Source organism: Microcebus murinus, chromosome 16 (assembly GCF_040939455.1).
Source record: "Microcebus murinus isolate Inina chromosome 16, M.murinus_Inina_mat1.0, whole genome shotgun sequence".
Classification (NCBI taxonomy): domain Eukaryota; kingdom Metazoa; phylum Chordata; class Mammalia; order Primates; family Cheirogaleidae; genus Microcebus; species Microcebus murinus.
In genome coordinates, this window is record NC_134119.1 from 60,391,152 (window position 1) to 60,416,583 (window position 25,432).

Consider the following 25,432-nt stretch of genomic DNA (forward strand, 5'->3'; position numbering starts at 1 on the left):
GAACAACAGAAATTTATTTCTCACAGTTCTAGAGGCTGGGAAGTCCAAGATCAAGGTGCTGCCGGAGTCAGGGTGTGGTGATGGCCCCTTTTCGGGTCACAGATGGCACCTTCTTACTGTGTCCGCAGACCAAGCGAACAAGCTCCTTGGGCCTCTGTTACAAGAGCACTATCCCATTCGTTAGGGCTGCACCATAGCAGTAGGACAGGAAAGAATCAACGTATCAAAACGCATCTTGCGTAAAGATAAGTACTATTTGTGAAGCATTGCTGTAGTCATACGTGTCCTCCCAAATTCTCACTCTCCAAATCAGTAACCAGAAAGATGTGGTGACGTGTTCAGATAAGTCCGTTGCCATCCAGACTCTGACCTGCTGTCCACAACGTGTGACTGCGTAGACCAGTTTGTGACATAAAATTATTTCTTGCTTGAACCAGTGGTCAGAAAAGCATGAAAGCTAGCACTTTAATAGGTACGTTACGTAGCAGAATTTCTAGCCAGGGAATGACTTCTCCCAGGAAACATGAACCGTTACCTGTTCTCTTTCCATAATGCAATGTTAGGAAAGGACAGGCAGATCACGATGTAACTTGCTGAGCAGCCATGGCTTAAGTTCATCTTGTTGTTATCCCCAGAAGAAGAGGGAGTGACTGGTGCCATGCTGAGCAGCAGGGAGTCCTTGCAGGCGTGGTAGTGCGTCTTCCTGGGGAAAACCTCACACAGGTGGAGCAGGGAGAGGTTGGAGGGAAGCCCGTGTGTGGTCTGGCGGCTGCATGCGGGGAAGGTGTGAGGAGATGGGGAATAGGACAGTGTCAGGAAGGAAGAGAATGTGGTGTGAGCTAATCTAGAAAGGATCCTCGCACTGCTGGTCTGTTGCTCCTTATTTTGGTTAGAGTCGCTGTGTGCATCAGGATACCATTTAGCGGCTTTAAATCACAAAGGTTTATTTCTTGCTCGTGCTGTCTGTTCGCTCTGGGCTCGGCTGGGGGCCTGCTCCACGTTGCTGCAACGCTGGGACCCCAGCTGCCCAAGTAGCCACCGTTGTCTACAATGTGAGTGCTCTCTGTGGCATAGGGTCACACTGGCGACTAAATACCCCACCCGGAGGACATGCCAATTCCACTCACAGTTTTTTAGCCAAAACAAGTCCCAGAGCCCCCCCACGCCCACCCACAGGGAGCTGAGAAGTGCCGTCCCACTGGCCGTGGGAACGAGGGGGACAGGACGTTTAGAGGATGTATTAGTAGCCCCCGACTGCCGTGTTCTCTGCAAGGCGACAAGCCACAGAGTTGCAGCTCCGAGTTTCCTCTCCAGAAACCAGGACGCAGAAGCGGGTTGAGGCTACGGGGACATTCACCCCGCCGGCACCCGGCGTGGCCTGGGAGGGCGGTGGGGGTCAGCAGGTCTTTGGCCTACGGGGGTGGGGGTCTGACCCAACAGCTTCTGTTCAGGTGACCGTGCCGTTGCCCGCAGGTGATGACCAACGGCTGGGAGACGGTGGACATGACCCTGCGGCGGAACGGGCTCGGGCAGCTGGGCTTCCACGTGAAGTACGACGGGACGGTGGCCGAGGTGGAGGACTACGGGTTCGCCTGGCAGGCTGGCCTCCGGCAGGGCAGCCGGCTGGTGGAGATCTGCAAGGTGGCCGTGGTCACGCTGACCCACGACCAGATGATCGATCTGCTGCGCACCTCAGTCACCGTGAAGGTGGTCATCATCCCCCCTTTCGAGGATGGCACGCCCCGGAGGTAAGGCCACCCACCCCGGAAGGCGGAGCCTGGTGGGCTCATGGTACAGGATGGGGGGTGGGGAGAAGTTCTAAGAAGGAAACGAAAGCAGGGCGAACCGAGGGGCTGCAGCATGACTGGAGAGCGGCTTACAAGGTGGGTAGCGGCGGCAGCCATGTGATTTTCTGGGGCAAACAGGCTCCAGACGGGAGCCAGCCGGGGCGCAGTCTCCCACTCGTGCACTGCATGGCGTGTTCCTGGGGCTCAGGGAGACCCATGCGGCCGAAGCAGCGTGAGCAGGGGGACAGCTGGGAGCAAAGGACAGAGGCGTGGGGCAGATTGGGGGGGGCTCTTCGGGCCACGGGAGTAGCGCAGGTTCCATCCTGATGCAGTGGGAAGCCGGCGGAGGACTTGTTGCTTGTGTTTCATTGCTTAATGGAATATCACAAATGCCGTGAAAGTAGACTGAGCCCCCAGTTTGAGCATGTGTCCACATGTGGCCAGTTTTTGTTTTTTGATCTTACAATTTCTATATCCTCTTCCCCTGACCCCGCACCTTGGATCATCGGGAACGATCCCAGACCTTGGAATGTGTCCCTACACAGCCAGGACCTTTTTTTCTTATTACACTTAGCAAGTGTGACGGTAATTCCTTAGTATCAACTGTTTCTTAAAAACAGTGGTTTTGTTAATCAAGATCCTCCTGTTCCATTTGGCCTACGTGTCTCTTCGGGTCCTTTGAATCTGTAAGCTTCCCTTTCATCTTTTTTTTTCTTTTTTCCTTGCAGTTTAAGTTGGGAAAGAAACCAGGTCATTTGTCCTTAGAGTTTCCCACTTCCTGGCGTTAGCCTCCCATGGCGTCCGGTAACCTGTTCCTCCCAGCACAGGTGTTTTCCGTAAACGACTTAGAGGCGGGAGCTTGATCGGGTTCCACTCGAATGTCCTTCAGTCACACGCCTCTAGGTGTGCGTCCTGGGGGAGGCGTTGTGTGTCTGGTGTCCCTGTGTGGGTTTTGCGAGGCAAAGCAGAGAGTGTTTGGACCGTGGCAGCCTGACCCGTTACCCATCCCCCCTCGGCGGGGCAGGTGTGTGCGGGCTCCACCTGGACCCGTTATGTCATTACGGGTCACAGAGGAGTGATGTCTCGATTCTGTCATTCCTTCTTCGTTTATTGGCTGGAATTCTTCTGAAAAGAACTTTCCTTCAGTAGCTGTTGGGTTACTCTGAGGTATAATATGTGCACGGAAGGCAGGATAAATACCGTTTCCAGAATAGTGAGCCAGTCCCTCAGCAGTCTCCAGAGGTGACCAATGAGAAAGAGAATCACCATGGTCTAAGCTCTGGGAACACAGTGACACAGAGGACACAAGGCCTTGGCCCTAATGCAGCTGATGAGTGGGTCAGGGGAGGCAAACAGTAAACAAGTAAACAAGAGTATTTCAGATAGCGGGGGCGGGGGGCACTGGAGCATCGTGGGAAAGGCAGGCTCTGCAGTGAGGGCGCCTTGGTTCGAATCCCAGCTCTTCCCCATATTACCTGTGACCCTCAGCAAGTGGCCTTACCCCCGTGCCTCAGTTTCTCCATTCATAAAATGAGGACGACTACAGAGCCTTTCCAGAAAGGTGGTTGTGAAGTTGGAGGTAAGACTTGTGAAGCACCTAGGGACTGTCCTAGGCCCCTCTAGAAGGCTCTAGAGACACGAGCTCTGAGATACTGGGTGTGAGGCAGACACAGGGCACTAAGCTAACATTGGGCAGGGAGGGCAGGGGGGCCTGCAGGTGAGAACGGAGTCCTGCTTGTTGCCAGGTCAGAAAGTGCAACTGTGGGGCTGGAGCAGATTGAGCCAAGAGGAGGACACGAGATGGGGTGACAGTGAGTGCCGTATCACATGTTACCTCGCTGGGCTCATGTGATCCCCACTGTACAGATGAGAAAACCGAGCCCAGAGTGGACAAGTCGCTGGTGCAGAGTAAGTGGCAAAGCAAAACTCAAATCCAGGATCACCTGTCCCCTTTTTACTCTGTCACCTCTGAACACCTCGAGAGCTACAGGCTCGCGAGTGTGAGTGCTCCATCCACGCCTTCCTGAGTCACGAGTGCTCTGAACGTGGCGGGGGACAGTTCTGGGCAGGCCCAAACCCTGAAGCCAACGGCTTGGCCACCCACGTCCCCCAGCCTCAGGACTCAGTAAGCCCCAGGCAGCCCCTGCTCTTAGCCTTCTTCCCGAGCCTTCTTCCCCCTCTGCACGGGGCCAAGGCCCAGCCGCGCCCACTCGGGTCTCTGCAAGGGCAGGTCGAGCCCAGGTAGCCCCACAGGCGAGCTCCCTGGCGGTTGTGCTCCTCAGGCAGGGACAGGGTCCCTCTGCTTCGCTCCCCACACACTGTCACACCCTCAACGGTGTGCAGATGGGCCGGACACGGGGAGTGCGAGAGAGGCCACAAGGGGCTCCCCGAACATGCAGGTGGGGACAGACTGAAGCGAACATCAGAGTCCGCAGTTCTCTGGCTTTGGGGAGACGAGGCCAAGGAGGGTGCAACCAGACAGACGAGTTCTGCTCCCTGCCCTATTTGGGAGGAAGGCTTACCATCCCGCTCTGTTTACAAGGCGGCTACTGAAACAGGATCTCCTGTTTGCAGGGGCGGGTGTGGGTTGAGACTTGGGTGGTTTTTGTTGTTCTCCAAATGCAGAGGCGTCTGGCTGACCTCATTTGCAGAGCTGATAACCCCGGCTCTGGAGTCCCTCCAGCCTCCAATGTCTGTCTCAGTGAGCCCTAAGGGGAGGACACCGGGTAGGGGCAGAGGTGCCCTTGCTGCCACCAGCCAGGCTGCACGGCATCTGTCCCAACCCCATGCTCTTCAGACACTGAGGACAGTGCAAGGAGTCATCCTCCCACGCCCCTGGCACACTGCCCTGGGCTGGGCCACCCAGCTGAGAGGACATCCTGAGCCTCTGATAAGATGCGTCACCAGGACCTTGGGCACTGGTGCAGGCTCGGGAGGGATGCTCTTGTCTCACTGTCTCTATTGCTGTTGACGGAGATGGCAATTGGGAATGTTTTTCTCCCAGTTAGATCTCAGGCCTCTGGTCAGGGAAGGCTGGAAGTTCCTCCCCATAAAGGGAAATCGAAACCCCATAAGTGAGCGAGTGGAAGAGATAAGAAAGGAGTGCCTGTGGCCCCCCCAGAAACTGGGCTATCGGGACTCAAGGAAAACGAGGCAGGGAGGGAAATTGCTCAGAGCTGGGGGGTGTTCCCCCCAGACACCTCCCCCATGTGAGCCAGCAGGTTGGGGCGGAATATTTATGAATACCTGTGGTGTAGGCAGAAAACTAAGAGCAACCTACATATCTGTCTATAGGGAACTGGCTGCGTAAATCCCACATCATCTGGGTGTTGCAATATTCATCAATCGTTTCAAGAAAATGAAGGGAATGTGTTTTGCTGAGAGTGCATAGTGTGATATATTAATTGGGGCAAAAAACAAGGTGCTATATAGGAGGATAGTGTGCTATTTTTTTTATTACTATTTAAATAATGATTGCTCGCCTGCATAGGATATTTCCAAAAGAATACGCAAAAAACTAGGAACCATGGCTGCCTCTGGTGGGTGAAACGGGGATGAGGACAGGAGGCAGGGACGACCTTTGAAGACCATTCAGAAATTAAATCAGTGCAGTGCGGCTTCTCAAATGTGAGTCGGTGTCCAGCCTCAAGGGGGATTCTGATCCTGATAAGCTGAGGCCGGGCTCAGGAATTTGTATTTTTGCTGAATACTCAGGGTGATCTAGATCAGGCGTCCTCAAACTTTTTAAACAGGGGGCCAGTTCACTGTCCCTGAGACTGTGGAAGGGCTGTTGGAGAGTGTGGCGCACATTCCACACATGCGCACTGTGGGCCCGGGACGAGTCGGCTGCTAAACAGGATGGGCAGCGGCGGCAAAAACACCCGGCAGGGCAGATAAATGTCCTTGGTGGGCTGCATGTGGCTTGCAGGGCCGTAGTTTGAGGACCCCTGATCTAGATGCTGCTGATTTTCAGATCATCAGGAAAAGCTGCAGAAGAGGAGCTGGGGAGGAATTTTTTCCAGAGCCCGCAGGTGGTGTAGGTGGATTTTGGAAAGTGGAAGGCAGGCTCGAGCTTCGGAGCTTATGGAGGGCTGGGTAGACAGTCCACAGAATCAGCTGGAGAGAGCAGCAGCGCCAGCTCTGATTGGTTAGACGTTTGGCATGCACCAGACTCCCTGCTCATGCTTGTAGAATGCCCACGGCCAACCCCATCTTACAGATTAGGAAACTGAGGCTCTGAGAAGGAAATCCCTCACCCAGAACCCCACGGTGGGTAACAGCTGGGGTCTGAGCCAGCCATCCAGCCCAGGAGCCCTGGCTCTCTGCTGCTCCTTGCTTCCTTCAACGTGATTGAATATTGTTTCCCTCCTTTTTTTTTTTTTTTATTTAAGAGACAGGATCTCATTATATTGCCCAGTCTGGTCTTGAACTCCTGGACTCAAGTGAGTCTGAGTAACAGGACTACAGGCACACACCACCATAGCCAGCTGTTTCCCTCCTTGAAGTCATATCCAGGGGCCCCTGGCCCAAGGTGAAGCTGTCAGTAAAGGGAAAAGGTCAGGGACCCAACATCTCTACCTACTGGCTCCCAAACCCACTGCACAGTGAGCCATTGTGCGTGGTTGGTTAAAGTTGTGGGCTTTGGAGTCAATTCATTATATTTAAATCCAGTTTCTATCTCTTACTAGCTGTGTGACCTTGGACAAGTTACTTAACTTCTCTGTGCATCAGTCAGCTTATCCCTAAAATGTGATCTGATCCAGACTCTGGGTACCAGCAAGAGAACAAACTCAAACATGATGGAGCAAAAGAGTCTTCCCTGGCTCAGGTGCCTGACAAGACTAGGAGCGGGGAAGGTGTAGACACGGCTGTATCTAGGGGCTCAGACACCATGGTCGGGAGTCTTATCATCTGTCTCCTTTTCTGTGTTGCTGCCATTGTCGGGCGGTCTCCCACTTCCTGGTGATAAAGGTGACTCCCACACAGCTGTGGGCGTAGGTCCCGCCCTAGCTCAGCAGCTTCAGTGGAAATAGATCTTTTCCCTCAATAGTTCCAGAAACAGTTCCTCACTGGCTCTGATTGGCCCTGCTGAGGGCACTTGCAGTCTCTTGCTTGTCACTGTGTCCGGGAGGACACAAGTTTATGATTGGTCAGGCCTGGGTCACATGCTCACACCTGGAGCCAAGAAGTGGGGTGAGCCCCACCCTGAGCACACAGACCTATTATCAGGAGAAGGGGGCGCAGAAGCCAGGCCGGGCAGGAACGGCAGGTGTGTTGTTGTCGTTCCTCTCCTGGTGCCTGGTGAGGCGTCGGCACCGACCAGTCCGAGGAGGCGGCCGGAAGGAATTGCTGAGGGTCAGCTCCCACCGTGATGCCGCCGAGGGGCACGGTATGTTGGGCCCCCGTGCCAGGGCACGTCCTTGGTCCACCTTTTGATGACTCCTTACCAGCGTGTCCTGGGCCCACAGCCTGTGTCTTAGTCTGTCTGTGCTGCTAGAGCAGAACACCTAAAACTAGGTAATTTACAAAGAGCAGCCGTGTATTTCTCACAGTTCTGGAAGCTGGAGGCCCGAGATCAAGGCTTTGGCAGGTTAGGGCCTGATCTCTCTGCTTCCAAGATGGTGCCTTGCGTGCGGCAGCCTCACGTGGCAGAGAGCAGAGGAGAAGAAGAACCCGCTCCCACAAGCCCTTTTTATGCTGCCTGAGTCCATCGTGAGGGTTTCACCCTGAAAGCGTCCCATTAGGCCCCACCTCCCAGCAGTTCCATTGCGGATTAACTTTCCAACACATGACTTTTGGGGGACCTGGCAGCCTCTGGGCCACCAAGTCCACCAGAGGTTTTGCCGGGTGGCCACGAAAGTTCACGGCCCCCAGGGATCTCAGGAGAGCCTGGAGGACTGGCTCATTGGGGGTCTGAGAGCTTCCAGGCCCCACAGCTCAGCTCGTACAGCTGCCGGGAGGTGGATTTCGTGAGCCCAGGTCCCTAGTGGGGCTCGGAGCCCCTTCCGGAGCAGCTCTGCAGCGGCGGTGGAGGCCGCCGGCCGGCGATGTCCCCGAGCCGGGAGCGCTGCGACGTGCGTGCCAGCCTGGCCTGGGGGGAGTCACGGCCGCTCCGCATCTATTTCAAGGTTCTGGATTTCGTGGCTTTTTTTTTTTTTTTAACCACCCTGCAAAGTAGGTCACCTGCTCCTCTTCCAGCTGCCTTTGAGATTCTTTGGAACAAGGCAGATACTGTCCTTTGATTCCGAGGGCATCCGTCTTTTTGGCCCCAAGAACAGCTAAGGGGGGCCCAGCCGGTCCGCGGAGGGCACCGGTGGACTTGAGGCCGGGGTCAGGTAGAAGGGGGAGGAGGGGAGAGGAGATGACGTAGGAAGGGCCTGGCAGTCAGAGCCCCTGAGTTGGGCCCTGTCCTGCTTGAGGACTCTGAGCTGGTAAGTTTCAGACCAATATAAAGGGCATCCACTCGGTTTTTGAAATAGGCCGGCACGGCTTGCATTTGGCCGGGAAAGCCCAGCCTCGGCAGCAGGCACACGTGCCGGTGAGCCGGGGCCTTTCTGAGTAACAAAGTTTCTCTTCCCAGGGGGTGGCCAGAGACCTATGACATGAATACCTCGGAGCCCAAGAGCGAGCAGGACAGCGTCACACCCGGGGGCCGGCCCCCCTACCGCAGCAATGCTCCCTGGCAGTGGAGCGGGCCCGCGTCCCATAACTCTCTACCAGCCTCCAAGTGGGCCGCGCCGGCCACCCCTGGCCATGCCCAGTCCCTGAGCCGGCCCCCAAAGCAGGCCCCCATGGTCCCCTTCCGGGAGTCCCAGCCACTGCACAGCAAGAGGTAAGGACACGCCCCGCCCAGCCTCTCCTGCTCTGGGACCTTCTCTCTCCTCCGTTTTCCTCCATCCTCTTCCTCGCCTCTGCCCCCACCTATCCTTGTGTCTCTGTCCCTCCCTCCCTTCCTCGTTCAAGGGCCCAGTGCTGGGGAGCTCACTCTGTTTTTTTAAAAGGTAAAAGGACTGATGAGCACAAAATGTAGATCAGTGATTCTTTGGGGGGGGGCAGGGAAATGGGAAGTGGGGGCCCATGGGTGGCGGTTGTTGCCCCTGTGCCTGTCCTGGGGTTGGGCGAAAGCTTCAGGGAGTTTGTTTTACTTTAATGACAAATACAACCTACAGATACGCTTTTGAATATATTATATATTAAAAGATGAAACTTTCCAAAAAATGAATAAACCCAATTTGCAGAAGAATGTCTCATCCCAGGAGAGGGTGAGAACCACTGTCTCTGGCAGCCCCGTCACACTGCAGAAACGGGGGATGGGGGCAGGAGTGGAACCTGGAAGAAGGGACACGGGGGTGTCCTGGCTTCCCACCGCCCTGTGCTCGGCATCTGTCTCTGTCCAGAGCGGCGACAGCAGAGGGCATGTGGCTGGGCCTGTCTCTCCGTCCTCGGAGGGCAGGGCCCACCCGTTCACCCCCTGCCCCTTCCTCTCCTGTCTGTCATTTCAGGCCTGTCAGCTTCCCAGAAACCCCTTACACAGCATCACCAGCAGGGGCCGACAGAGTCCCTCCCTACCGGCAGCCTTCTGGGAGCTTCTCCACCCCCGGCTCGGCCACCTACGCGAGATACAAGCCATCCCCAGAAAGGTCAGAATCTCTTCATTCTTTTCAAATTAAGGGGCCTGATGACGGCCGTGGATCCTTCTGCCCCAGGACATGCAGCCCCCACAGTTGTATTTGCCATTTTGTGGGGTTTCTGGAGCCCTAAAGGTCATCAGGGGATCCCCCCCAGCCGGTTTGCTGTGTCTCAGGTTAAAATTCAGCGCTGTTCCTTTTGTAGTTGATAAGCCTGACAGTTGGGTTTTCGTGCTCCTGTGTGAGACGTCCCTGCGTCACGCCCTGTTAGGACATCAGCACCGTACCTGGGTGACGTAAAAGAAGGGGGTGCTGAACTGGGATGGGTGGGACTCAACCTTGGCTTTCCTCGCAGCAGAATTTTGACCATTTGGCCATTTTCTTGACACCTGCATCCCTGGTTTGAGCAAGACTTCCCTCCAGCACGCTGTTTGTCTGACTCTCTCTAGCCCCAGCCCTGAGAGCAGACCATCAGCATTATCCAGTCTTTGTGATCTTTCGGGCGTTAGTCCTGCCCCCTTGGAGCCATCCCCAATCCGGCAGCCTAAGAGCGCCCCAAATCCTCCGTGGCTTCCCTGCGCCTTCCACGTAAACCCAGACTGTGTAGCTGGGCGTTCAGGGCCCTGCCGGATCTGGCTCCAGCCGAGCTTGTTCTCAAGGGCAGCCTGCCAGTCCCCCGTCCTCAGGCCAGAGCTGTGGGCCTCGTCCTGGGTGACCCATCACCCAGCCTCCTGCGCATCTGTCACCAGCCCCTCCTCTTCTCCCTGCTGCCTCGCCCCGGCCACCCCAGTGGGCTTCATCTCACCTCCTCTGGTCCACTCTCCGCTCAGCAGCCAGGGGGCTCTTTCTATATCTGGCCATGTCTGTCCCCTACTCCAAACCCTCCCACAACTCCTGAAACCCTCAGAACACAGCCACAGCCCCTCCCTATGGCCACCAATCCCCCTCACCCTTGCGGGTCTTGTGCCGAGCCACACTCGGCCACACTGGCCACTTCCAGCTTCCCGGGCAGGCTGTCTGCGTTTCAGACCTTGTTCGTGTTCTTTCCTCGGCCTGGAAATTCTTTGCACTCCTCATCCCACACACCCCATCCTGCCAGCACGAGAGGAGGTGCTGCCTCCCTGCCCTCTGTTCGCTGTGTATTTCCTGACCGTGGCCTTGAGCACTCTCCATTCTGTTAGCCCAGTGAAGAGCGTGTGTGAGTGCACGCATGCACATGTTCCCGAGAGGGAGCGAGAGAACAAGCATGCTTGCTGAGGTCTAGATCTTTCCGGTTCACCTCTGCCCCCATCACTCAGCATAGGGTCTGACACGTGGCGTAGCATGGTACGTAGCAGGTAAAAGGATGGGGTGAGTGGGATTATTTAAATAAAACCACCTGCCTTAACTCCCGGGATCTGTCCACCAAACCAGGGGTTCTCAATCTTGAGCGTGCATTGGAGTCACCCAGAGGTGGGCTTGTTAAAATACAAATTACTGGGCCTCACTCCCAAGTTTCGGACCTGGCGGATCTGGGCTGAAGTGTGCCACGTGGACGCTGCTGGTCCAGGGACCATGCTTGAAGGCCGTGACACCAAGCCGTTGTTAGATCCTAAGCTGAGGATCGTTGTTGAGTTGGGAAAATAGACGCACCGTGCCATCTTCTGATGGCCACCGTTCAGCTTTCATTCAGCAAAGAGTCCCAAGAGCCTGCTGTGTGGTAGGTGCCGGGAGGAATATTTGAGACACTCAGTTGCTAGGGGGTCGTGTGGTCAACGCTTGCTGACTGTGCTGGAGAGAGGACCTGAGGAACCGGGCACCCTGTGTTGATGAGCACCGTAATAGAAGAGGAGGGAACAGCCCAGCCCCGGAGGTCTAGGCTGGCTGCCCGGAGGAGGTGACATTTAAGCAGAGCTTTGAGAGAATAGTGGGAGTTTGCTACAGAGAGCAGGGAGGGCATTCCAGACAGAGCAGAGTCCGCAGACACAGATAAATGGGGTGCCGTGGGACGCGGGAGCGGAGAGGAATCGGTGTGTGCAGGAGGTCGGGTGCGGGGCCGCCTGGGTGGCAGCAAGGACTGAGCTAAAAGTGACAGTTGGCACAGGGGGTTAGGGGGGGATCAGCCAGGAACACAGGTGGGGGCAATGATGTTACTGAGAGCAGGGTTTTCCCCCAAAGGCTTGCTGTCCCCATTTATTATTTTTCCTTAACTTTTTATTTTGAAATAATTATGGATTCACAGGAAGTTGAGAAAAATGTACAGGAAGATGACCCCTTCACCCAGCCTCCCCTGTGGTTAACATCTGTATAGATGTAACGCAGTAGCAAAGCAAGTCGGCACTGGTACAGCCTTAGAGCTTGTTCGGAATTCACCAATCACACGTGTGTGTGTGTGTGTGTGTGTGTGTGTGTGTGTGTGTGTGTGTGTATGTGTGTGTGTATGTGTGTGTGTGGCTCTGTGCAGTTTTATCATGTATAGTCATGTGTAACCATCACCAAAGGCTCCTCATGACATCCCTTTATAGCCACACCCATCCCCTCCCCCTGGCAATGTTAGTCTGTTCTTAGCATGCTTGCTTTCCTTTTTTTTTTTTTTTTTTTTTTGAGGCAGAGTCTCTGTTGCCTGGGCCAGAGTGCTGTGGTGTCAGCCTAGCTCACAGCAACCTCAGGCTCCTGGGTTCAAGCGACCCTCTTTGTCTCAGCCTCCTGAGTAGCTGGGATCACAGGTACATGCCACCATGCCTACCTAGTTTTTCCTATTTTTAGTGGAGATAGGTTCTTGCTCTTGCTCTTGCTCAGGCTGGTCTCAAACTCCTGGCCTCAAGCAATCTTCCCACCATGACCTGCTGGGATTACAGGCATGAGCCACCATGCCCAGCCTACATCTTTGATTATTGTTATTTTGTGAATGTTATATATAAGGAATCAAACAGCATATATCTTTCTGACATCGTCTTTTCCACTCAGCGTAATATCGAGGTTCATCCAAGTTGTCGCAAGTCTCACAGCCGATTCCTTGTTGTTACAAGTCGTCCTCTGTGCTAGCAGTATTGCAGTTGAACCGCTCGCCCATGCAGGGGCATTTGGGTAGATTCTGAGTTTGAGCCATAACAGATATTCATGCTATGATCATGTACATTCAGGCGTACAGGTTTCTGCATGAAAATTTTCATTTCTCCGGGATAAATGCCCAAGAGTACAATTGCTTACCGTATGGTAAGCCCATTTTTAGTTTTAAAAGGAACTGCCAATTGGTTTTCCAGAGTGTCTGTACCATTTTGCATTCCCACCAGCCACATATGAATGATCCAGTTCTCCAAATCCTCACCACCATTTGGTGTTGTCACTATTTTTCATGGTAGCTGTTTGATAGGTATGTGGCGATATCTCATTGTGGCTTTAATTTACATTTACAGCTAATGATGAGCATCTTTTCACTGCTTATTTGCCAACTGTACATCCTCTGAGCAACTTGTCTGTGCGTGTCTTTTGCCCATTTTCTAATTGAATGCGGTGTTTTTCAGTGGTTGAGAGTTCTTTGTACGTTCTGCGTACAATTCCTCTGTCGGATATGTGAATTGCAAATACTTCCTCCCCGTCTTTACTCATCTTTTCATCTTCTTTACAGGATCTTTCACAGAACAAAAGGTTTTGATTTTGATAAAGTCCAAATTATCATTTTTTTCTTTTTATGGATCATGTTTTTGGTGTTGTCTGAGAACTATGCCTAGTCCTAGGTCCTGAAGATTTTCTCTTTTTTTTTTTTTTTTTTTGCTAGAAGTTTTACTGTTTTACATTCAAATCCATGATCCATGTTGAGTTAATTTTTTAAAGTTAATTTTTCTCTAAGGTGAGAGGTTTCAAACGGTTGTGTTCCCTTTTGTGCCTGTGAATGTTCAATTTTCCAGCACCATTTATTGAAAAGCCCCTGCCCAATAGCCTTGCTTGGGGGGAACATTAACTGGGCGTGTTTGTGCGAAACTATTTCTGGCTTCTCTAGTCTGTTCGTGGATCTATATGCATAATCTATATGGAGTCCTTCCAGCAGTTCTGCAAGGTGTGTAGTTTAATTATCCCCATTTTACCGCAGGGGAGCTAAAAGTCAACAAGAGGAATCACTTGGCCAAGGTCACTCTGCCAGGAAGTGACTGAGTCAGGATGAGAACCCAGGCCTATCATTCCGGGGGGCTGACCATGAGTCCGGAGCTGTCCTCCTGCCCGAAGGACCCTGAATTCATCCTCCAAGTCAAAGCAATACGCACAGTCCCCTCTAGAACCCCGACCCACGGTAGTAGTGTGCCGGCTGTGGCTTTGCGTTTCAGGCTCAGTGTCAGTAGCTTTGTTTTTCTCTGCCAGCTCCATAAAGAGTGGTACATCCATTAGCAGACATTTGACTACAAGTGACAGAAAACCTAACTCAAGAAGGCATGAAGCGTTAGGGGATTTATCATCTCCCGTAATAAGAAGTCCAGACGTAGGACAACCCTAGGGCTGGTTAATTCTGCAGCTCAGGGATGTCCTTGGGGACCTGGCTCCATGATAGCTACTGTGGCCCCGAGGAGAACTAGTGCCCTGCAGGAAAAGAGAGAAGAGCTTCTTTTTGTTTTTAAGAGAGAAGGAACAGGGTCACTTGCCCAACCAAAAACCCACCCCTGGCAAGGTCAGGTTGCACCCCTAGGACTGTCTTACACTGTCAGGGTTTACTCAAATCGTGTGACAGAGGGATGGTGCCAGAGCAGAATCCGGGCTCCACCAGCGGGAACAGAGATGGAGACGGCTGCTGCGGTGGCAGCTGACAATGGCTGTATCATCTGTCATTGTTCCACTATAAGAAATTAACACTATAGGAAATTGGCGGGTGAGAGCCCCCCACGTGGGTGAGGCTCTTGCTCACGTTTACGTCTATCTTGGCACTTTCCTTTGTGGCCAAGTGGGAAGCCCAAGCCAGTATCCCATAGCCAACCCTGCTGACAGTAATGCACCTGTGACCTTGGCCTCCCCGGCATCAGTACACCCAGCTTCTGTCTGGAGAGGCCTGAAACTGCAGCTAGTTAGTTCCTCACCAAAACCCCAAACCCTTTATCTTTAAAGTGATTCTATCCTCTAAGAAAAGATAGAGTAATTACTTTTAAATTTCTCAGATGAGTTTGAAGGCAGCTATTGGACCATCTCTTCTGCCAGGGATGTTTGCCCAGATCCGTTCACGGTGAGATGCTGAGATGTCCCAGTTTCCAATCAGTTTGACCAAAATTGGGCAGTGAAGATAGAAATGACCCCAAAGGGGACACATTCAGCATCCAAATGAATGGTCAAATAGGTCAACCAGTTTGCACTGGAATAATACAAGTGTAATTAATAAGAGAATCCCACGACTGGATAGAGTGTTGCTGGTGTTCACTAGGGGCAGCGGCCGAGAGAGGAGGCGAAGCCTGGTAAAATACCTGCGGCTAAAGGGGTCTGTCTGTCAGGACCCGGATTAGCTGCAAAATACAGATTCAGACAATGTCTTTCTCCCACATTGTGGGGACCCCGGCTCCCCCCGCTGCTGTCCACCACTTGGCCTGCTGCTCCTGGCCCCGTGGCTTCCCCGTGCCCGGCCTGAAGGAGCCCACAAGGCAGAGGCTTCTGAGGAGCTTTCCTGGCTGGAAGTCGCACGTGGCGCTTCCACTTTTCTCTCATTGGCCAGGAGTGCAAAGGAGCCTGGGAGATGTAGTCCGTTAACAGACCACGCTGCCGCGGGACACAGTTGGGATTCTGTTGCCGAGGAGGAGAGAGAGACTTGACGTTAGGGAAGCAGCCAGCACTGTCTGCCACCCACACTTGCCACTTCCCCCTGGCGGATCCCAGCCCCTGCTGACGTTTTCCTTTAGTGCTTAGAGGTTTGATAGCAGTGTTTTGGGGCAACTGAATAAGGACATCAACGCTTCAGTCTCCAGCTATGGAGGAGCCACATGTGACCAGGCACCCAGCCAGGTGTGGAGCCAGACGGGGAGGTGAAGATGGCTCGTAGTCAGAGTTGCCTTTGTAAAACCCCATACATTGCTGGACATGGGGCCCTCGGACATTAAGAAAAGTAAGAATGAACTTTCTGTGCTTATTGTGTTCTGGCTTTGTCTTCCTTTCCTAGAGGTATTAAAGGGCAAGGCCCAGCTGGGGGAAGGGAGGATAGCATTTCTTTTCTTGGCAGGAACGTAGTGTTTTCAGAGAGTGCAGTGCCCCGCCCAAGCATCCTTCTGCTGTCCTTGGGGCATTGAAAGCTAGGGGTTTAGAGCATGGTCTTTGGAGAGACAGCCCTGGCTTTGAGCTGGCAGAGTGACCCTGGATAAGTCAGTTGACTCCTCCTTTGGGTGTTGGGGGTCCCAGTTTATCACCTCTCCGCCCCCCCAGATCCTCCCAGGTGAGAGTATAGATGCCAGAAGCCATATGGAAGGTTGCAATAGCAGCGCTATTGTTGGAGGCTCAAAACCCCCCAAAGTACAGGGCCTGCGTCAGTGGGTGCTTCTGGCTGAAGGAACCCGAATTTGGCGGGCCCAGCATTGTGGGCATTTGTCATCTCACAGAGAAGGACGCTTGGAGCCAGGGCAGGCGGCGGGGAGGGGGGATCCAGCGCCTTGACAACATCATAAGGGCCAATGCCTTCCACCTCGTCTCCCCACTCTCAGTGCTGGCCATGCTCAGGCTGATAACGGGGGACAGCCGCAGCTTGTGATGTTCCGTCTGGGCCCAGAAGGATCTGGAGGACAGAGGGAGGCCAGCTTTGCTCGTCATCTCTCTTAGGAGCAAGACTTTTCCCCCATTTCAGTCAGGCTGTGCTGGGTAACAAACATCTGAAAATCTCTGTGACTTTAGTCGAGAAAGACCTTTCTCTCAGCTACTCTGCAGTCCCACTGCTGGCTGGCAGGGGACCTCTCAGGGGACCGGCTGCCTGAGCAGCCTCCACCTCAGAGTCACTTCCCTCACAGCTCCTGGATGAGAACTGGTCACGTGGCCCCATCCAGCCAATCCCAAGGGACCAGGAAGTAGGGTCTGCCAGGGTCTTGGAGGTGGAGAGCCAGACGTAGGTCGTGGGAGTCTTCATCGCTCTCACATCATTAGCCAAAATTGTGTCACGTGTCTGTCCCCGAGTCAACCTCAAGGAAGAGGAGCTTCTACCATGGCTGGCTCGGACATAAGGTGGGATGGACGTGGGGCGTCGTCTACAAGGTTCACTCCATGGCGCAGAGAGCGCCACTGGGACGCGAGGCCACCGGGAGAACCTTCCCTGAAATCCCGGCCCTCGCCTGCGGGTGTGCTGACCCGGCCTGGGGGGCTGTCTGTCTGGGGGTAACTTTGGTATTTATCCCCTCCACAACCCTGTGAGGGAGAAACTGTCACCTCGTTTTTCAGATGGAAAAACTGCTGCTCAACTCAACGAGCACTTGCCCGACCGAAGTCAGGCAGTGAGCAGGGGCGCCACAGGGCTTCGAGCCTCTAACTTCTTACCTGCAGTTCCTTCCTCCGCCAGCACAGGGCCATGCACAGGGTTTAGCCTATGGGTCAGTTGTCACAAGGCACCGTGTGTCGTGTGTCAGCCCCAGGCTAAGCGCTGAGCACAGTGGGGTGTCATTCAGTCCTGCAGGGAAGGGCCTACTCTGATCGCCTCTTGGCAGTGAGGGAAACTGAGGCTCGGGGCTAGGAATTGGCTGCACCTGGCTGGGCAAGGGGCAGTGGGAAGGTTCAAAGCCCCGTCTGCCCCACGCCAGGCCTCCTGCACCTCCACATGTGCCCTCATCCTGCTGTCCCTGTCAGAGAGAGGGACCCCCTAGACAGGCCTAGGGCTGTAAAACAGGACCCCCCAGGAGCCTAAAGGTGGCGCGGTCGGCCCAGGTAGCTTCTGCCTCCTCCCTCCGTGCGGACACGCCTTGCCCTGGGCTCCCTGCTACCGCCAGCTCCCTGGCAGGCTTCCCAGGCGCGACTCCACTCCTGACCCTCCGTTAATAGCATGTTTCCAGGCTTACTCACTCGGCCCTGCCGACAGCCTCCTCGCCCCGATCCACAGCGGAGCGTCTGTGTGTGTCAAACCCACTGGCTTGCGAGTCTCGGGCTCAGGTGGCGGTTGACACACCGGCGGGTCCCTCACCCTGCGCTGGTCTCTCGCTCCCCTGCAGATACACGGCCGCCCCGCACCCACTGCTGTCTTTCGATCCCCACTTCGGCCACGATGGAACTTCCAGCGGCGACTCCTCCTCAGGGGGCCTGACCAGCCAGGAGAGCACCATGGAGCGCCAGAAGCCAGGTAGGGCCTCCCTCCCGCCTCTTGTACTTTGACAGGCGACGCCCCCCTCCTGTCAGTGACAGATAAAACACAAAAGGAAGCTGTAAGAGCCACAGGTAAGATTAGAGAGGTCACTGGGGGAGCAGCAGGAAGCAGTGAGGAGGATCCTTATCCGCCCAGACAGGGCCTGGGCAGATGGCGTCTGCTGCCACCCATGCGTCTAGAGCAGGAGCTCAGCTGTGCGACAAGGGGCTGCTGGGCACCGGTGAGGGCAGTTGAGACGTACCAGGCGTGGAGCTCTGCACGGAGCAGAACCACCGTGTTCTGTGGCTTTTAGTCACGTAAACCCTCCTGTATTGTTTTCTGACTTTGATGGACACATTGCACACGTTGAGAACAGACCTCAAAGCCTGAGCGCACAGCTTGATAACGCGTCGCAGAGCGGGCGAGAAACAGAGTGTGGCCGGCCTCCCAAACGCCCCCGCCCTTCCCAGTCCAAACGCCAGAGTACCCTGTCCTGCCTCCCACGGCCTTAGTTTTGCCTGGTTTTGAATTTTGTAGGATATAGAATCACACTGTTATGGGGTGTGTGTGTGTGTGTGTGTGTGTGTGTGTGTGTGTGTGTGTGTGTGTGTGTGCTCGCGCGCGCGCCGCGTCTGGCTTCTGTTGCTCAATACTGTGTTTGTGCAGGATTATTAGCAGCGATGTCATTTCTGAGTAGTGTTCCATTGTGTGAGCGAACCACAATTCATTGCCCTAATCGAGTGCTGATGGACATTTGGGTCGTTTCCAGTTTGGGGCTGCCTAGAATAGTGTTGCTAGAACATTCTTGTACCTGCCTTTTGATGAACATTTGCTCATGTCCCTGGGGGGCAGATACTCAGGAGTGGAACTGCTGAGTCATATATTTAACTTTATCAGAAAGGGCCAAACCATTTCCCAAAGTGAGAGACCATCTCGTATTCCCAACAGTGGTACGAGAGTTCTGGTGGCTCCGCGTCCTCACCTTCCTTTTCATTTCCTTCCCCGTTCCAGTGGGCAGGTTGATAGTGTCACGTTGCGGTTTTGCATTTTTCTGATGACCGATAAGATAGAGCATCTTCACATATGTTTATTCCCCTATATGTAATTGTGAATCACGTGCATTTACTACTTAGATGAATATCTTAAACATAATTTCCTGTAACAAATGTGTAGCCCCTTTGAAGCCTGAGAACCACCAGGTGAATAGGTGGGCTGGCTTCAGAAGGAAGCAAACAAAAGAAGTGTTAGCAGTGACATTGGAAGGGGAGACAGAAATGTCCTCTTAGGAAATGTTTGAGGGTTTCTGGGCGGCTGGGGGGCTGCCATCAGCACATCACCAGCTCTCCAGGTGCTGGGGGGTAGGGAAGAGGTTGCATGAGGTCCAGGGTTCGTGGCCTAGAGAATTCCTCAGGACCTCAGCCATGGTTCATAAACCAGGGTCAGTGGTTTGACTTAAGACGAGCAGGTGGAGCCCCTGGCCGCTCTGTCCCGCTGCTGCCCCCAAGGCCTGCAGACGTGGTTTACTCCTCTCCTCAGCCCACTTGACCCTGCCTGTCACTGCCTACAGTGCTGTGATCTTTGCTCCAAGACAGACAGAGTTAGATCTTTTCTTCTTTCTGGCCCACCCAGCTGAGAAAAAGAGGAAAGTGCTGCTTGGCTATTTCCTTCCACCCCAGTGTACAAAGGGGAGGAGGTATTTCCAGCGTGCACCATGGCCCCAGTGAGAAACTCACTGCTGTCCTTCCTGTCTTTTCTCTTCTGTACCTACGGCCGGTTCCTCTCTCCCTTCCTGGGACCTTGTTATAAGCTGACTGACACCTCCTCCTCCATACACGCACAGATCAGGGGAATCTGTGTTTAGACTCATCACGAAGTCTAGAATGTTTTCAAGACCCAGAAAAAAGATAGTCCTTGGGCTGGCAGGGGACAGTGACGATCAGGCTTCTCAACAGACATGGGGTTTGCCCAGCCCCCCTCAGGCGACAGTTGTGGGAACAACACGGTTTTGTGTGGTGATATGTGCCAGCATCGTGCATGCCTTCCTACTTAATCATCTGAGGGACACAGCAGGTGGGCGCTGTGACTGGTCCAGTTTAGAGATGGGGAAGAGGAGACACAGAAAGGTTGTCACTTGTCCAAGGCACTGTTGGTGGGTGGCATGATTGGGATTTGAACCGAGGTCTGCCGATTCCCAGGCAGAGGTGTTGTGAGGCAGCTACTGAGTCTGAAGTCGGGGGCAGAGGTCAGGCCAGAGGCGGAAGTGTGAGAGCTGTCAACCGTAGGTGGCCTCTGAGGCTGGACATGAGTGCCATGGGCTTGGCTCTGCAGAAACGTGGTTTCCCGGCGTGGCTGGCCGCCCCCCCGGCGGACTAGCACCTCCCGGGCCTGCGGGATGCTCGAAAGAGGAAAGCCACCAACAGAGGCAGAGTAGGCGGACAAAGACGCCAGCCTCCCAGCGCTCTCGTGTCCACGGCTCCCAAATGAAAGCTACCCAGGCAGTGACACCTTCAACTTGAGTCCAGACTGCATCCAGCCGGGCTGTTCTCCGCAGTGGCCCTGAGTGCCCTGCCCGGCCACCAGGCCCACCTTGCCCAGCAGGCACGTGAGCCCGCGAGTGCCCTAGGGTGGCACAGAGACTGTGGGGTTGTGGTTGTGAGCTCAGGCTCCCACAGACCTGGTGGGAGGTTCTGAGTCTTGACCTATGACCTTGGCAATGACCTCGTCCCTCTCAGCCTCCGATTCCTCCTCCACAGTGGACGTGCTAAGGGTCTCTCCTTCCAGGGTGGTTTGGGTGCTGAGAGCTCATGCTCACTAGCCCTCGGCACAGTAGCCTGTCTTTAGGAGACTAAGGACCCCTGCTCGTCAAGCACTTACTTCTCATCGCTGACAGGGCTGTCACTGTTGGGGAGTCTGGGGAGGGTGTGGCGCCTGAGAGCACGGGCTTAAAAGTCAGAAGGACCCGAGCTGCACTTCCTGCCTGGCCCTTTCTGACTGTGTGACCTTGGACCAGTCTTGATGTTCTCCTTGAACTTGTAGAGATTTAATAACAATTTTATTATAATTAATTTGAATACCATAGTGATCAAAAGTGTCAGCTTTTGGGTTAGAGATGCACCCCCCCACGGGTTCCAGTGATCAGAGGGTGCATTTGTAATTCTGATCAGTATTAACTAGATGCCCTACTTTGGGGTCAGCCGGAGAGATGCTGGGTTCAGGCACATTGACGGGCCGTGGGAGAGTGACAGTCCACACCCACAGCAGCCATCACGGCTTCCAACCTGCTTCCCCTTCGAACCAGCATTGCCACCCACAGACCCCATCCCAGACTTGCTCAAAGTTGCGTGTGGAGGGGAGGCCACGATGACACTGTTGTAAGGTGAAATTGAAGAGAACTTAAATATCCATCGGAGGGAAGCTGGTAAAGAACTGGCTGCACACTCACTTGATGCAATACTATGCAGCTATTAAAATTGAAGCGATTTCATGTCAAGTTTCGTGAAGATGTACTGTGAAGATATAAAAGGAAAAGCAAGTGTGGAGATATTAAAGTGAAAAATCAAGTTGTAGGACATTGTTTATTACGATTCCATTTTTTTAAAAAGCCTTTTATGTACATTTAACAAACAAAGGATTGCTACCTTGCATACGTGAAGAAACTAACCAATAAGGTAAAGGACAGCTGGTCTCATAGGAAAATAGGTGAAGGAGGCTGGGGGTGGTAGCTCACACCTGTAGTCCTACAGAGGCCAAAGCAGGAGGATCGCTTGAGGCCAGGAGTTCGAGACCAGCCTGAGCAAGCACAAGACCCCGTCAGTACTAAAACAGAAAAATCAGGCGTGGTGGTGCATGCCTGAAGTCCCAGCTGCTTGGGAGGCTGAGACAGGAGAATCACTTCAGCCCAGGACTTTGGGGTTGCAGTGAGCCATGAGGCCATGGCATTCTAGCCCGGGAGACAGAGCAAAACTCTTTCCCAAAACAAAAAGAAAGAGAAAAATGGGTAAAGGAAGTGAACAAGTAATTTACAAAAGAGAAAATCCAAATGGTCGTAAGTATGAAAATATGCTCAGCCTCATTTGGGGGTGAAAACGGGGGGTTGTTTTATGGCTTCAGTAAGTTAACCCACGTAAGGCTCTCAGAATGCTGCTTGGCACGCAGTAAGTGCTCGTAGTAAGTGCTCAGTAAACACCCCTGTTACTGGGTGGTGTTGCACCCTAAGGCGTAAGTAGGTGGAATCGTGCCCCAGGGGAGCCGACAGGCTGGCAGAGGGGTGGGACCATCCAATCATATTTAGGGCAGATTCTTGAGGCCCTGGCCTGAGTCACCCCTAACCACTGGTGTGTCTCCTGTTTTCCTGCAGAGCCTCTGTGGCATGTGCCCGCCCAGGCCAGGCTCTCGGCCATGGCTGGGAGCAGCGGAAGCAAGCACACCTCCAGGCAGGACGCGGCAGGCAAAGACTCCCCCAACAGGCATTCCAAAGTGAGTCTGGGCCCCGCCCTGCCCCGCCCGGGCGCCTGGGCGTTGCGGGCTGGGCAGCGTTGCCGGGCACGGCCTCCGAACACCGCAGCATGAGACCACCTCTTCCGCCATCGCCACCGTCCGCTCAGCATGGGGACACAGTGCTTGGTCTGGAGTTCGAACCATCCAGGTTCACAGTGTGGCTCTGCGGTTTCCTCATTCTGACGTCAGTCGTGGTAGTTAATTGCTGTAACAGATAGCCCCTGAATCTCAGTGACCTCGTACAACAGACGCTTATTTCCCTCCCGTGCAATAGATGATGCAGGACCCCGGGCCCTCCCTCTTGTGGCGCTGCTGTCCCTCAGCCTCGAGCCCTCTGCTGGGTCCCTGCAGCTCTCCTGTGGTGGGAGTCGGGAGGAGAGAGGGTCCTGTACGGGATTTTTGGCCCGGGCCTGGAAATAGCATGAGTCGCTTCTGCGTGCATGCGTGGCCGGGACTCCAGCATGTGGCCACGCCTCACTGCAGGGCAGCTGGGAAACGGAGTCGCGTGTGTCCAGGAGATAGTCGGGGTGGGCTTTGGGCGGTCTCTCTGCATCCATCCACGCAATAGGTGCTGGACAAGCGCTTGCGACATGCCCGGCATTAGGACCGCAGTGACGAGGAGGACAGACCAGGCCCTGTCCTCAGGAAGCTGACATCATAGTGGGGACAGCAAGCTGTGAGCAGATAAACAGATAGAGTCCCCAACACTAAGAACTGCTCCTTCCTGAGAAAGCAAAACAGAGCACAGCTAAGGGGACAGCAAGTGACAGGCACCATTGCTTTAGCATGACGTGGTCAGAGATGGCTGTGAGGTGTGGCCTTTAAGCCGGGACCTTGCATGAAGTCACCTGAGGACCAGGCATGGCAGGCAGAGGGAACAGCAAGTGCCACAGCCTAAGCAGGGGGAGTGCCAGCATGTTCTAAGAACAGCGAGGGCCAGAGTGGCCGGAGCAGAGTGACGGGCGGGAGGGGAGATGGAGCTTGAGACCAGAACACGGGGCGGAATCATCGAGGCCTCTTGGGCTGTGGGGAGGACTCTGGCTTCCCCCTGAGTACAATGCAGCGGTGCAGAGTTCCAATGGGGGGAGGGAACGTAGCCCCAGGTGCTCATGGCTTGCCCCTGGCCGTAGTGGGGAACAGATGGGGCGGGGAGGGCAGAGAGGAGGCCGGGGTGCCGGCACAGTGGGAGGCGGGGCACGGGACCGGGCAGCCATGGAGGCAGAAGGGGCAGCCCTCGACCTGTTTTGAAGACACAGGCAACAGGGTTTGCTGTCGGACCAGCAGGGTCAGCCTGAGTCCACAGCCCTTGGCCGGGCAGCTGCAGGGATGGTGGGGCTGTTATTGAGACGGGGAGGGGACAGGTCCAGGAAAGGGACAGAGCTCAGTTCCAGACATGCTGGGCTGGAGACGTGGGAAGCGCGTTCTGTACATGTCGTCTGTTCCTGAGCAACCCATGGAGCAGGGTTTTCGTCACCTCCATTTTACATACGTGGAAACAGGCACAGAAGGGGCAAATCACTTGCCCACGGTGACACAGCCAATAAGCAGGAAGCCAAGGTTGGAAGCTCTCTGGTTCCAGGGTTCTCGCTCAGCAAAGGGAAGCCCCAGGGAGGGCGGATTTGTGCCTGTTGTGGGGTCGAGCAATGACACGCTTCTCTTGCCTTCCAGGGAGAACCTCAGTACTCAAGTCATTCCAGCAGCAACACGCTCTCCAGCAACGCCTCCAGCAGCCACAGCGACGATCGCTGGTTCGACCCCCTGGACCCCCTGGAGCCAGAGCAAGACCCCCTCTCCAAGGGTGGCTCCAGTGACAGTGGCATTGACACCACCCTCTACACCTCCAGCCCCAGCTGCATGTCCCTGGCCAAGGTGCCTCGGCCCACCAAGCCACACAAGCCCCCTGGAAGTATAGGCCTTTGTGGCGGGGGACGCGAGGCTGCTGGGAGGCCCCACCACACAGACAGGCGCCGGGAGGTGTCCCCTGCCCCCGTGGTTGCTGGCCAGAGCAAGGGCTACCGGCCGAAGCTGTACTCCTCCGGCTCCAGCACCCCGACGGGCCTGGCCGGGGGCAGCCGAGACCCGCCGAGGCAGTCCAGGTAAGATACTGCACTCAGTCTGGGTCCTTTGGGGCGGCGGTCCCCAATCTTTCTGGCACCAGGGACCAGTTCCATGGAAAACAGTTTTTCCACCAAGGGGGTGCAGGGGGTATTGCAGGGCAGAGCTCAGGCGGTAGTGCGAGCGATGGGGAGCGGCTGTAAACACAGATGAAGCTTCACTCGCTTGCCCTCCTCACCTCCTGCTGTGCAGCCTGGTTCCCAACAGGCCACAGCCTGGTACCAGTCCACGGCCTAGGGGTTGGGGACCGCAGCTTTAGGAGATCCTGACCGGCCTCTGCTTCCCCCAGTCCTGCGTGTACAGTCCTGGGAGGTGGGGTTCCCCTCCCCGGAACATCTCCCAGATGCACGCGCTTACACACTAGTGTGCTGGCAGAACTGGGGGGCTCGGGGACCACTCCCTGCTGCCCACCCACCAGCCTTCGGGGACCCCAGGTGGAGGAAGAGAACCCACTGGGTGTCTGTCTTCCTCTGTCTCTTGTTCTCTCTGACCTTCTGTCTCTTTTCTTTTCTCTCTGCTGAGGCCAAGAGTTTTTATGCTTTCTGGGGGTCACAGACTGTATCTCTTAGGAGTGCATTTATCTGGAAGTAATAGGAAACCTGACCCACACTGGCTTAAACACATAGAGGTTTTACAGTCCCCTGACATGATGTGCAGAGAGGGCAGAGCCCGGCTGGTACAACAGTTCAGGGAAGGCCTCTAGGACCGGTAGTCTGTGTCTTCCTGCTTCTTCGCCATCCTTACCGTGCTGGCTGTCTCCCTGGCCTCGAGATGGCTGTGGCGGCCGGCAAGCGGCAGTGCGTGAGTGGGGAACAGAGGGAAAGGCTGCGGCATCCGTGCCGATTGCTGGGCCCCACGCAGAGCGTCCGATCCAGTAGGTCCGAGTAGGGCCTCAGAGTTTGCATTCTTTGAAAGATGCCGGTAGATGCTGATGCTGCTGGTCCCAGGACCGCACTTCGAGAGCCCCGGGTAGAGGGACAGGGAGAGGGGTGAGTGAGAACAGGCTCTGACCACCCGACAGCCCGGAGTGCAGACCGCAGGCCCGTGGGGATGGGTGAGGGCGGTGAACCGTGTCCCGGGAAAACGCACAGCGGTGGAGGCGCTTGGCAGAGTCAGGGGGCTCAGCTCAGCCACGGACCCCTTACAAA

General features: G+C 54.9%; 1 protein-coding gene and 1 non-coding gene across 3 annotated transcripts in view; both read left to right on the forward strand.

Moving 5' to 3' along the window:
* The window catches only part of SIPA1L3 (signal induced proliferation associated 1 like 3), a 204,017-nt gene that overhangs the window by 147,914 nt on the left and 30,671 nt on the right, over positions 1 to 25,432 (forward strand). For both annotated transcript variants that reach the window (XM_075993054.1, XM_075993055.1), the window contains exons 10-15: positions 1,474 to 1,748; positions 8,368 to 8,619; positions 9,290 to 9,427; positions 17,542 to 17,669; positions 22,030 to 22,148; positions 23,838 to 24,265. In XM_075993054.1, the coding sequence (XP_075849169.1) occupies positions 1,474 to 1,748; positions 8,368 to 8,619; positions 9,290 to 9,427; positions 17,542 to 17,669; positions 22,030 to 22,148; positions 23,838 to 24,265 (1,340 nt within the window). The remainder of the gene's footprint in view (positions 1 to 1,473; positions 1,749 to 8,367; positions 8,620 to 9,289; positions 9,428 to 17,541; positions 17,670 to 22,029; positions 22,149 to 23,837; positions 24,266 to 25,432) is intronic.
* Positions 9,609 to 9,712, forward strand: LOC142861547 (small nucleolar RNA U13). Its single transcript, XR_012912772.1, has one exon. It is a non-coding gene; the product is annotated as a small nucleolar RNA U13 (small nucleolar RNA).